This window comes from Gossypium arboreum, chromosome 7, assembly GCF_025698485.1.
Source record: "Gossypium arboreum isolate Shixiya-1 chromosome 7, ASM2569848v2, whole genome shotgun sequence".
NCBI lineage: Eukaryota > Viridiplantae > Streptophyta > Magnoliopsida > Malvales > Malvaceae > Gossypium > Gossypium arboreum.
The window spans coordinates 57,189,558-57,203,629 of NC_069076.1; the positions used below are offsets into that span (position 1 = coordinate 57,189,558).

General features: G+C 37.1%; 1 protein-coding gene across 1 annotated transcript; it reads left to right on the top strand.

The window, feature by feature from the left end:
- Positions 1-11,721: 11,721 nt before the first annotated feature.
- Positions 11,722-12,888, top strand: LOC108477787 (uncharacterized). Its single transcript, XM_017780281.1, has 2 exons — positions 11,722-12,082; positions 12,167-12,888. The coding sequence occupies exons 1-2, from the start codon at positions 11,722-11,724 to the stop codon at positions 12,886-12,888; spliced, it is 1,083 nt and encodes a 360-aa protein (XP_017635770.1).
- Positions 12,889-14,072: the final 1,184 nt, after the last annotated feature.

Consider the following 14,072-nt stretch of genomic DNA (forward strand, 5'->3'; position numbering starts at 1 on the left):
ATTTGACCTTATTTGGTCAGTTTCCAGAGGTATTGTAGGTGCGGGGGTGGCATTATTCGGGAATGGAGGTTGTGGAACAGCCGTATTAGTTCGAATGTATTGGTTGAACCAATCATTCATCACGCTATAGAAAGCTTGTCTAGCTTCATCATTCGGATTACTAGCAATAGGTTGAGAGTCCGCCGGAGCTGTCCCTTGTGCGGGAGCAGGCACTACACTCTCAAGATCATTAGCTACCGCTCGGTCGGGATCGGGATCCATTACTATAATAAACACATTTTCAATTGTCAGAAATCACCACACTATCAAATAATCACATAATGGCATGTATAGCTAGACCCAAACATATTATGGTAGTCCTAGAATCGACTAAACCGTAGCTCTGATACCAATAAAATTGTAACACCCCGTACCTGAGACCGTTGTCGGAAGCGACCACGAGGTGCTAACAGACATAATTCATGTATGTTCACAGTCCATTTTAAAAATTTCCAGACAGCTGGCTAACTGCGTCACTGTCACCTTAAAAATCATATCTTGAGTTCAAAAACTTGAAAATCAGTTTCGTAATTTTTTCCTGAAACTAGACTCATATATCCATCCAAAAATTTTTTTCTAGAATTTTTGGTTAAGCCAATTAGTACATTTTATTAGTTAAAGTCTCCCCTGTTACAGGGTTCGACTACACTGACCTTCCTGCATTGTGACTTAGATAACTCCTTATACAGGGCTTCAATACTTATGTCGTTTATTTATAATGAAACTAGACTCAAAAAGGAATCTAAACATATATGTCTTTCCTTCTAATTATCTCTGGTTAATTTATAATGAATTTCCAAAGTCAGATCATGGGATCCAGAAATCGCTCTGGCCCTGTCCCACAAAAACTTAAATATCCCTTAAAATACGACTCATATGACCGTTTCGTTTCTTCCATACGGAAGTAGATTCATCAAGGTTAAATTACATAATTTATTCACTATTTAATTCCATTCCTACTATTTTTAGTGATTTTTCAAATTCACACCACTGCTGCTGTCAGCATCTGCCTTTAAGGTAGACTTTACCTATTACATAGTTTCCATGATTCAACTAACCCTTTAGCATATATATAGCACAAAGTATGATCGTGATTAACCATTCCAATGGCCAATCATTTCCAAGAACATCCACACCTCTCAATAACCATATACATACAAAATGATTATAACATTATGCTCAAAAATATATATAAGCCATTTTCGCATGGCTATCCAAATTTGTACAATACCGAAAGGTACATGACCAACATCAAAAAGGGTAGTCCTATACATGCCATTTCAAAGTTCAACCAAAAGTGTACCAAAAGAGGCTTTGATAGTGTGGACGACTTGACTTCGACAATCCCGAGTCCGATGGTGACGAACCAAAATCTATAAAGCAGAGATTCAAAGAAAGCGGAGTAAGCATTTAATGCTTAGTAAGTTTTGAGCCATGAAATTAGACACAACTAAAGTGTAGCATTCATATGGTTAAACGGATAATTTCATGTGCACAAATTCTCAATATCATACTTACTTCACATTACCAACCCTTATTCATACACAAAGATCAACTTAGCCAAAGGCCGGTAGCTCATTTATCGATGGCGAATACTATTTGTAAGGGATCAACTAATTCAATGCATATACTGAAACATACCTCATCACTTTGGGATTTTACGAGCGTATTAATTGAAACTATTACAGCAAGGTCGCTCATTCCCAAGCCAAGTACCTTGAGATTTAACCGGATATAGCTACTCGCTCGAATGCCTTGGGACATAGCCCGGATATAGTAACTCGCACCAATGCCTTGGGACTTAGCCGGATATAGTAACTTCGCACAAATGCCTTGAGGACTTAGCCGGATATAGTAACTTCGCACAAATGCCTTTGGGACTTAGCCGGATATAGTAACTCACACAAATGCCTTGGGACTTAGCGGTTATCATCCAAATATTCATGCACGTATCAATAAATCATGACACATCTATATTTCATTTTCATAATTAGAGTTCAAACACAAGTCATGTATTAAGCAATCCCATTTTCGGCTCACTAGCCACATACAAACAGCATGATTTAGTTTGCTTATGACACGATCTCTATGCGATATCTGACACTAGGTCATACATATAGACTAATTAACTCAACATATAATTCAAGTAGAATCATCATATCACCGTATATTTGTTATGCTCATACGTCATGACTTAATCAAATCGTAAACTAAGTCTCGTTACTCAAAAACTTACCTCGGATGTTGTCGAACGATTTCGGCGGCTATTCGATCACTTTTTCCTTTCCCTTATCCAACTTTGGTCCTCTAAGCTCTTGAGCTAATTCAAACAAATTTAACTTATTAAAGTCTCATTATGCTAGCTTATGGCCGAATATGACAAGGAGTTTAATAGGTCATATGGCCACTTTTAGCTCAAATACAAAATGGTCATACGCATTTTTGATCACATTGAGTAATTTAATACAATTAATCTAACATTTCCTCAGGTGCACCTTTATGACCAAAAACACACATCATTAACCTAATATCAATTACTAAGCACTTTAGCAATTTCTCCTTGAGCCAATTATCCAAGTCAAGATAGATTCATCATCATGCTTACCTATAACCGAACACATGCAACACCAATCCATCTATTCATTCATGCGTGCATCTTATTCAAGCATGTATATCTACAACCGAATTCATCATATAAATGACTATGAATTTACTCAAACAATCTCAATCCCACACATGGTGCTCAAGCCCTTTTTCAATTTCAAAACTCGGCTAGTACAACTATATACACTAGTAAATCAAACACTAACAATTGCATTTCACCTTACTACCATTTCTCATCCAAATAACGTGAACAACAACCATATTTCTCTTCTACTTCCTACCATGGCCGAATGCATCAAAGCACCATACCATTTCAATTTTGGTCATGGTTAAACAAAGAACTTAATGTTTAACTCAAAAATGCTAAAAAGAAAATTCAAAAGTCATCAATCCACCCTCACATGTATCCTTACAAAGCTTCACTTTTAGCATGCAAATGACATCAACACCAATCCACCTTAGCCGAATATCATCTCCATGACATAGCAAAGATTTGAACCATGGGCTAGGTAGAACTCAAGCTAACAACTAAAAGCATGCATGAATCTCATGGAACAACATCAACATACCTTAACCTATATACAAGTATGACCGAACCTCTTCCTAATCCTCTTCCAAGCCGAACATGAAGCAAGAGAGCACCTTCCTTCTTCCTTCCTCCTTAGAACTTTCGGCCAAAAAATGTAAAAGGATGGACACTTTTTTTTTCTTTGTTTTCATCATTTCCCCCTCCATTATTTTATTACCATGCTCCTTATTTTATCATTCCTCCCATGAAACACCAACATAACATGTTTATGACATGTTTTGCCCATCACACTTTGTCCACCCTATTTGTCATGGCCGGCAACTACTAATTAAGGGGGGAATTGACATGCAAGTCCACCCTTTTATTACATGCACTAATAGATCCTTATGTTTTGACGTACCATATTTCAAAAGTGTCACACATAAGTCCTATTGACTAAATTCACATGCAATTTACTAAATCGAAGCTTAAAACTTTCACACATTCATATTCACATATTTTAGACAATAAATATCATATTCAAATAATTTGGTGACTCGGCTTAGCGGTCCCGAAACCGCTTTCCGACTAGGGTCACTTTAAGGCTGTCACAAATCTTCTCTAATTCGGGTGGTAACGCTAGCCGATATGCTACCGGTCCAACTTTTTCAATTATTTCATACGGTCCAATAAAACGCGGACTTAACTTGCCCTTTCTTCCAAATCTAAGGACTTTCTTCCATGGAGACACTTTCAAAAATACCTTATCACCAACTTGAAACTCCATTTCTTTTCGTTTCAAATCCGCATAAGATTTCTGTCTATCTGAAGCAGCTTTCAAACAATCTCGAATCACTTTCACCTTTTCTTCAGTTTCTTTTGTTAAATAAACTCCATAAATCTGATTTTCCTTGAGTTCAGTCCAATACAATGGCGTCGGACATTTATGACCATATAATGCTTCATAAGGTGCCATCTTCAAACTCGTCTGATAACTATTATTATAAGCAAATTCTACCAATGGTAAGTACCTTTCCCAACTATCTTGAAATTCTAATACGCAACATCTAAGCATGTCTTCAAGAATCTGAATTACTCTCTCTGATTGTCCATCAGTTTGTGGATGAAAGCGGTCTTTGAAATTTAACTTTGTACCTAATGCCTCTTGCAACTTTTGCCAAAATCGTGAGGTAAACCTTGGATCTCTATCCGAAATGATTGACAAAGGTATCCCATGAAGTTTAACAATCTCTCGGATATACAATTCAGCCAACTTATTAAGAGAATAATCTGTACGTACAGAAATAAAATGAGCCGATTTAGTCGATCATCAACTATTGCCCGGATGGCATTTTTCTTCCCGGAGTTAACGGCAACCTTGATATAAAATCCATAGTAATCCTATCCCATTTCCATTCAGAACCATAATAGGTGAAGTAATCCAGAAGGTACACGGTGTTCAACTTTCACTTGTTGACAAACTAAGCACTTTGATACAAACTCGAAATATCTCTTTTCATTCCACTCCACCAAGTACATTTTCTTTAAGTCATTATACATCTTCGTCTTGGCGGATGAACCGCCAAACAACTATTATGTGCTTCATACAAAATCTTTTGAATCAACTCATCATTTTGATTTACACAAATCCGATTTTAAACATCAAACAACCATCGAACCGATTCAAATCGATCCGTGTCGACTTCACCTTATTTTCTTTTGGCTAGCAAATCTTGATCATTTTTTGAGCTTGAAATCTCTTGTAAAAACATCGGTCTTGCTCTTAACTCTGCTAGAATCGAACCGTCATCTGAAATTTTCAAGCGGCGTTCATAACTCTCAAAGCAAACAACAACTTTCTGCTTAAAGCATCGGCAACCACATTCGCTTTTCCCGGATGATAATCAATAACAAGCTCGTAATCTTTCAATAACTCTAACCATCTTCGATGTCTCAAATTCAAGTCTCTTTGTGACATCAAGTATTTAAGACTTTTGTGATCGGTATATACTTGGCACTTTTCACCATACAAATAATGTCGCCAAATCTTCAAAGCAAAAACCACTGCAGCCAATTCCAAAGGATAATTCCTCTCATGAGGTTTTAACTGCCTCGAAGCATAAGCCACCACTTTTCCTTCTTGTATGAGTACACACCCCAAACCATTTAGAGAAGCATCACTATACACCACAAATTCTTTACCTAATTCGGGTTGTATCAACACTGGTGCTTCAGTTAATAACTTTTTCAATTCTTCGAAACTCTGTTGACATTCTTCCGTCCATTCAAATTTAACATCCTTTCGGAGTAGTCTAGTCATAGGAGCAGCAATTATAGAAAATTCATTTACGAACCGCCGATAATACCCAGCTAGCCCCAAGAAACTCCTAACTTCAGTTACATTTTTCGGTGGTTTCCAATCAACAATGGCTGAAATTTTACTAGGATCAACCCGTATACCATCACCTGAAACAATATGACCCAAAATTCCAACTTCCCGAAGGCAAAATTCACTTTTACTAAACTTAGCATACAGCTGCTTATCTCTCAAAGTTTGCAAAACTATCCTCAAATGCTCAGCATGCTCTGTCTCATCTTTTGAATAAATTAAAATATCATCTATAAACACCACAACAAATCTGTCCAAGTATGGCCGAAATATGCGATTCATTAAATCCATAAACACAAGAGGAGCATTTGTCAACTTTGAATGGCATAACTAAAATTCATAATGACCGTATCTTGTTCTAAAAGCAGTTTTAGGCACATCTGACTCTTTTACTCGCAGCTGATAATACCCAGATCTCAAGTCAATCTTTGAAAACCATGTCGCTCCTTTTAGCTGATCAAACAAATCATCAATTCTCGGCAATGGATACTTGTTTTTGATTGTCACCTTGTTTAACTGCCGATAATCAACACATAATCTCATAGAACCATCCTCCTTTTTCAAAAATAACACGGGAGCACCCCAAGGTGAAAAACTTGGTCTTACAAAGCCTTTATCAGTCAACTCTTGCAACTACGACTTTAATTCTTTCAACTCTGTTGGTGCCATTCTATATGGACCAATCGAGATCGGAGCTGTTCCCGGTATCAAATCTATACCAAATTCTACTTCCTTGACTGGAGGCAAACCCGACAATTCTTCTGGAAATACGTCCACAAATTCACACACAACCGGCACTGATTCAACTTTTTTTTCAACTTCTTTTGTATTAATTACATACGCCAAATAAGCTTCATAACCCTTTCTCAAATATCTCTGAGCCGACATCGAAGAAATCATACTAAATATTGCCTCTGATTTGTCTGGTTCAACCCGCAAGATTTCACCACTTTCACATTTTAATTCTATAACCTTTTCTTTGTAATTTACTATAGCATCATGCAATGTCAACCAATCCATACCCAAAATAACATCAAATTCATCAAACGGCAGCAACATCAAGTCGGCTGGAAAATAATGACCCCGGATCATTAAAGGGCATTTCTTGCATACTTTATCAACTATTATGCATTTGCCTAACGGGTTCGACACTCTAATCATAAATTCTGTGTTCTCAACAGGTATATTGATACTAGACACCAGTTTCATGCATACATATGAATGAGTAGAACCGGGATCAATCAAAGCAATAACATTAGTATCATAAAGAGAAAATGTACCAATAATCACATCGGGTAAGGAAGCATCTTCACGCGCTTTAATAGCATAGGTTCTAGCGAGCTCTTCCTTGAGATCTAATCTGCTGCATCTCGGCTACATTCTTCTTGCTTGTTTCACTTCCACTTTTCTCGGATACCTTCCCTCGAGTCCGCACCACTAGATTTTACATTATGAAATTTTTCTTTCTCTCTCTCTAGGCGTCTCTAATAAAATGATCCGGAGAACCACATCGAAAACATTCATTTGCTCTTGACGGACCAAAATGATTTCTACCACACCGGCACTCGGGTTTAACAAATCTCGTATTTCCCATACTAGCCACAGTAGTCCGAGATTTAGGACCCACATTTCGCTTCTTAAAATTTCCATATGATTGCCCAATTGAAACTTGGGAACGAGGATTCATATTTCTTGACTTTTCGGTTTCTTTGTGAGGTGCATTACTCATTGGTCTTTTCTTCCAATTTCGTGTTTGATTCTACCTTTTCTTTTCCTTCAAGAATTCTTCACCTTGCAAGCTCGATCGACAAGTACCACCATTTCTTTTAGTTCAAGGATCCCAAAAATACCTTAATGTCTTCGTTAAGCCCATCTTCAAATCGTCGGCACATCTTGGCTTCAGAGGAACATATTCCCCGGCATACTTACTTAATCGAACAAACTCTCTTTCATATTTCGAGATCGTCATATTACCTTGCTTCACTCAAGAAACTCTTTACATTTCTGATCAATAAATCTTTCACTAATATATTTCTTCCGAAACTCTTGTTGAAAGAATTCCCAGGCTACCCTCTCTTTCGGTACCACTGAAATCAAAGTCTTCCACCAATTATAGGCTGAATCTCTCAACAAAGATGTAGCACATTTCAAACATTCTTCAGGTGTACAAGATAATTCATCAAATACCCGGATAGAATTTTCAAGCCAGAACTCTACTTTCTCTCCATCATCATTAATATTTGCTCTAAATTCTTCAGCCCCTTGTTTACGAATTCTATCAACGGGGGTTCTGTGAAATTTTATCATATCCACTCCTTGAAGCATTAGAGGCATAGGTTGAGGAATTGGGGGAGGTGGGGGAGGTCGTACATTTGGGTTCGTACGAACGAACTCAGTGTACCATGCACTCATCATTTGGAGAAAGGCTTCCCGATCCCTTTCTCCTCCTCCCTGACCAACAGTAGGAGGTGGGTTTTCAGTCGGCGTTGCCCCTTCAGCCGGAGCTGGCGCATTACTCTCTACTTCATCTGCCACAGCTGGATCGGGATCCATTTACTATATAAAAATTCATTTAAAAAGGTCAGAAGTCGTCACACTATCACAATTCATACATATGGCATGTATAGCAAAATCCGTACATACAACACGTAGTCCGAGAACCGACTAAACCTACTCTGATACCACCAAATGTAACGCCCCCATGCCCAAGACCATCACCGGAGTCGAGCTTGAGGGGTTACCGAACATAATTTATCAATTTAAGAACTTCAAATCATTTGTTTCTACATTCACAGCTTTCTAGCTACTCGCGTCATAGTTACAAGAAAAATCATATCTTGAGTTATGAAACTCGAAATGCAGGTCCGTAAATTTTCCCTAAATCTGTACTCATATATATATTTACTAATTTTTTTCTAGAATTTTTGGTTGGGCCAATTAGTACAGTTTATTAGTTAAAGTATCCCCTGTTTTAGGGTTTGACTGCTCCGAAATATGTGTATTACGAACCAGATATATCTCTATACAGAATTTCAATGACTACAAGGTTTGTTTTTCTTAAAACTAGACTCAATAAGGAATCTGCATATATAAAGAAAAAATTCTAATTAGTTTTTTAAAATTTATTATGAATTTTTAAAGTCAGAACAGGGGATCCAGAAATCACTCTGGCCCTGTTTCACAAAAGTTTAAATATCTCATAAAATATAATTTATATGCCTATTTTGTTCAATCCACATGAAAATAGACTCATTAAGCTTCAATTTCATAACTTACTCATCATTTAGTTCCATTTATACTATTTTTAGTGATTTTTCAAATTCATGTCATTGCTGCAGCAATATTCTATTTTAAGGCAAGTTTCATCTTTCCATGAATTTTTATGAACTAGATAACCTATTAAACTTCCATAATATCAAACATGATCTAAATTAGCCATCACCATGACTTATCAATATCAAACATTTTCTCAACCAAACATGGCCATATCATAAAATTATTTACACAAAATAGGTATATTGCTATACATGCCATACTTAAGTAGTTGTACAAGCCATTTACCAAGATAAAAGTCCTTTGGATAGTGTGATCGAACTTTCGACCTCTCCCGATTCCTGAGCCGGCTTGTTCAAAACTACAGTGAATGAAAAGGAAGGAGTAAGCATAAATGCTTAGTAAGTTCATATGTAAATAACAAGTAACATAACAATACAAATATACCAAACAACTTTAGCATGGTATCACCAAAACATATATCACATTTCTAAACATCATTCATCATCTTACCACCTTATCATTTTTGTATCTATTTTCAACCCGAGGGTTAAGAACATACCTGTCCAAAGTGTCCATTTCACAGCACTTACCAAAACGTCACTTGCATCTTAAGTGTTCTTCCATTTCACTAGAAATTTCACCCGTTGAACACATCGGAATACAACTTGGATACACGGATAATTTGCACATAAGTGCCTCATATGTAATCAAGAAATCATGTAACCCGCCCCTAAGTGAACTCGGACTCAACTCAACGAGCTCAGGCGTTCGCATCCATAAGTGAACTCGGACTCAACTCAACGAGTTCGGATGCCTAGTTACATCTCACGAACTCGGACTCAACTCAACGAGTTTGGACATTCGCATCCATAGGTGAACTCGTACTCAACTCAACGAGTTCGGATGCTCAACCATCCTAGTGACATGTCACTTGTATCCTAATCTATTCCTAAGGTTCAAACGGGCTTTTTCCCTCGATCTCATATTTGTCGTCTTCCATGGAATATCGGAACCGATACTTGGTAGCAATTCATATTTATCAAGTAGTAAACATAATTTGCATATTACTCAACATTAACCACAAAGCATAATATTTCACGATTAAAAATTAGCGTATCATATAATTAACATCAATAACTTAAAAATAACAATTATGCTACATTATTTACACATGAACTTACCTTGGTACCAAAATATAAAGATTTTGCAATTTAGTCCACAATCTTTTCTTTTCCTCGATCGCGACTTGAATCTCGTTTCTCTTGATCTATAATGCCAAATTAATCTTATTTAATACATACATTCATCAAAACAGCATTTAATACGAACTTTGGAAAAATTACACTTTTGCCCTAAACTTTTGCATAATTACACTTTTGCCCTAGGCTCGGAATTAAACTTTATTCCTTATTCTTATGTTTTATAACATGCTGATCACTTTTCCTTCTATGGCAACATCAAATTCTCTTTCTAACATATACTTGTGACTATTAGGTATTTTTGCCGATTAAGTCCTTTTACTCGTTTTCACTCAAAACCGAGTAGCACAAGTTGTCTAACATAATTTAAAACCTCATATTCTATCATAAAACATCAAAATACACAAATTTCACCTATGAGTATTTTTCCAAATATAAACCCTAGGTTGAATTATTGCTAACATAAGCTTAATCGAGCTACCAGGATTCCAAAAACGAAAAGAACATTAAAAACGGGGCTTGGAATCACTTACTATGGAGCTTGGAAGCTTGAAACAAACCCTAGCTATGGAGAACCCTTGAAAGTTTGGCCTAATGAAGAAGATGGACAAAAATTGGCTTTTAATTTTGTTTTTAATTCATTTTAATAACTAAATGACCAAAATACCCTTACTACTAAACTTTCCAAAAATTCCTTCCATGTCCTAATTTTGTCCATGAATTTAAAATTGGTCAAATTTCTATTTAAGACCTCCGCATTAATATTCCAAAACAATTTCATACTAAAAACTTCTAGAATGCAAGTTTTGCAACTTATTCGATTTAGTCCCTACTTCAATTTAAGCACTTTAGGCATAGAATTTCATCACGAAATTTTCACACAATCATGCAATCATATCATAATCATCAAAATAATTATAAAATAATTATTTCTATCTCGGATTTGTGGTCACGAAACCACTATTTCGATTAAGCCCTAATTCAGGATATTACAGAAACAATGGAAATGCAAGCCCTAATGGCCTGGATAACTCAAGTAAGCGTGAAAGAAAGCGATTAAAGAAGACCGTATCATACAAAAACCTTTAAAGATTAGCTATGCTGCGAAGGTACTGAGGCAGGATGCTCTGCGTGGGTAGAAATATGAAAACTCTCAAGAAACATTGAGGATATAGGATATTATTTTAAGGTAGCACACTGCAGAACGAGATACCTACCTGTTCGCTAATCTATCTCAAAATAATCGAACAACTTCACGGTATTGGAGGAGGTGCCCTTAGTGCACGAATTACCCCAGGTGAGGTCGTAGCTCAAACTCGGGAGGCGGTGATTATTTACGACATTGGCGACAGTGACATATTGAGCATCAATATGAGTTACAATTTGATCGTGGCCAAGAGTTTGTTTTGTTGTTAAAACTTTAGGCAGTAGGGCGAAAGCGTATTTGTAATCCATTTATATGTAAAGATATTCTTTTTCTAAATAAAGTTTTCTAAATAAGGTTGAATCGAGATCGATACCTTTTGCATTCATCCATTTACATCTTATAGCATCTCATCGCATCATATGCATTCAAAGTTATAGAAAGACCCTCATTAGTTAAAATTACTACAGAAGTTAGGGAAAATCTGGAAATCACGCATCCATACGGAACTCGAGCAAAAACCAAGAATATGGATCAAAGGTTTGAATAGTTACAGAAGGATATGCAAGACCAGTTGCAGGAGCAATTGGCCAAGATGCAAAACGATATGAGGGAGCAAATGTTAGAGGCTCAGAGGAATATGATGGTCGAGATGGCTCAGCTGCTGAGAGCCATTGATAAGGGAAAGGTTCCCATGGAAATTACTGGCGAGGATGGTGAGGATCATCCTCCAGGCTTTACCGCACCCCACATGCCTACACAAACCGAGGCACCTCCTAGGAGGCCATCTATTACTATAATGCCTCAACATGGGTCGATCGATGCCGAAATCCCTATGAATTTCCCAACTGGCTTGGGATTTGATTTGGATGACAACCTTGCTAATCCAATCATTCCTGACTTAGATATGGCTGAAAGGGAAGGTACAAAAATCGAATCTGCAAAATAGTTGGAGGAACGTTGCAGATGGTTGGACGATAAATTTAAGGCCTTAGAAAGTGCTGAAGGGCATCAGGGAGTTGATGCCAAAGATCTAAGCTTGGTCCTAGATTTGGTGTTTACTCACAAATTCAAGATGCCAGAGTTTGAGAAGTACAACAGAACTACTTGCCCAGAGGCCCACATTACGATGTTTTGTAGAAGGATGACGGGTTACGTGAACAATGATCAACTGTTGATCCATTGTTTCCAAGACAGCCTAATTGGAGCAGCGGCCAGGTGGTACAATCAGTTGAGCCAGGCCAGAATAAATTCATGGAGGGATCTTGCGCAAGCTTTCATGCAGCAGTACAATCATGTGACTGACATGACTCCGGATAGGATCACATTGCAAAACATGGAGAAGAAGCCTAATGAGAGCTTTAGGCAGTATGCACAGAGATGGAGAGAGATTGCTATGCAAGTTCAACCACCGCTCTTGGAGAAGGAAACCACTATGCTCTTTATCAACACCTTAAAGGCTCCATTCATTACCCATATGATTGGAAATACTACAAAAAGTTTTGTTGACATAGTTATGGCAGGGGAAATGATTGAAAACACCATAAGGGACGGTAAGATAGAAGGGGAAACTGCTAAGAGATCAACCCCAAGGAGAAATGAGGTGAACAATGTGAGTAATTATAACTCGAAATCAGCTACGGTTAGTCAACCAAGAGCAGTAACTGTAGGACAGCGGGGTTCGCAAAGGAATGAATCTAGTACGAGACAGAATTCTGAAAAGATCTAGTTCACACCCATTCTAGTGACGTACAAGGAACTTTATCAGAATTTATTTGATGCACACGTGGTAGCTCCCTTCTACTTAGAACTGATGCAACCTCCATATCCTAAATGGTATGATGCAAATGTTCAATGTGAGTACCATGCAGGGATAATAGGACATTCCATAGAAAATTGTACTACCTTAAAGAAATTGGTTGAAAAATTCACCAAAATGGGTGTTATAAAGTTTGATACAGAGAACCCATTGCCAAACCATAGCGATCAGGGGGTAAATGTGATTGGGGAAGATGAGGCTGAACAAGGAAATCTGGAGGGTATTCGTCCCTACAAACTGGAAAGCTCCTTAAACAATTGGAAGGCAGAGGAACTTCTTGTAGTATTCAGAAATTATATGAAGTAATATTCAAAACATTCTTTTTGCTCTAAAGCCTAGGAGAAATAAGATTTTTTTTGTGAAATGGGTTCATGTTCAGACATTTTTATTTTAATAAAACATACTTTTATTATTCATCCGAGTAAATATTCTTTCATTTTGATTCTTTTGACCTTTAATATTCTTTATAAATTTTCATTGCATTCACAACATGTAAATAAACATTCTTGAATACATTTATTCCTTGTACATTGTTTTGTGCTTATCATAGATCCCTAAATATCAAAGACTAGGGCAATGATATTATAGACTCATAGTTCCTTTTGAGCGCGACATGTGTTTAGAGGGATCTCGGTATTTTTGAAGATGACATAGATTGTAACTTATCTTCTGATTTGTTGGAAATGGTAAAGCAAGAAGAGCAGCAAATTTTACCCCATGAAGAGGTGGTAGAGAATTTAGCCTTAGAAGAAGGAAGGATTGAGAAATTGGAATGTGCATAACCAGAGAGGCAAAAAAAGACCTTGTCGAGACTATTATGGGAATTCATAGATGTCCATAGGAATGTCGGAAGAACGCATACAAAAGGATTCATAATGACCAGGATAAACAAGAGCTTTGGGCACAATTGGTTCACCATGGAAGGGGATCACATCATTTATACCATAAATACCGAATTTAATGAGTCAAGACTTATAGGGCATATATGTTATGGGCCCGTCAAAAGTTTCAAGCTGACAATGACTCATCTTTGTGCACGTCAACTACTCTATTAAGAGGGGGAGATAGCTTCATATGCCAATATTACAAAGTCA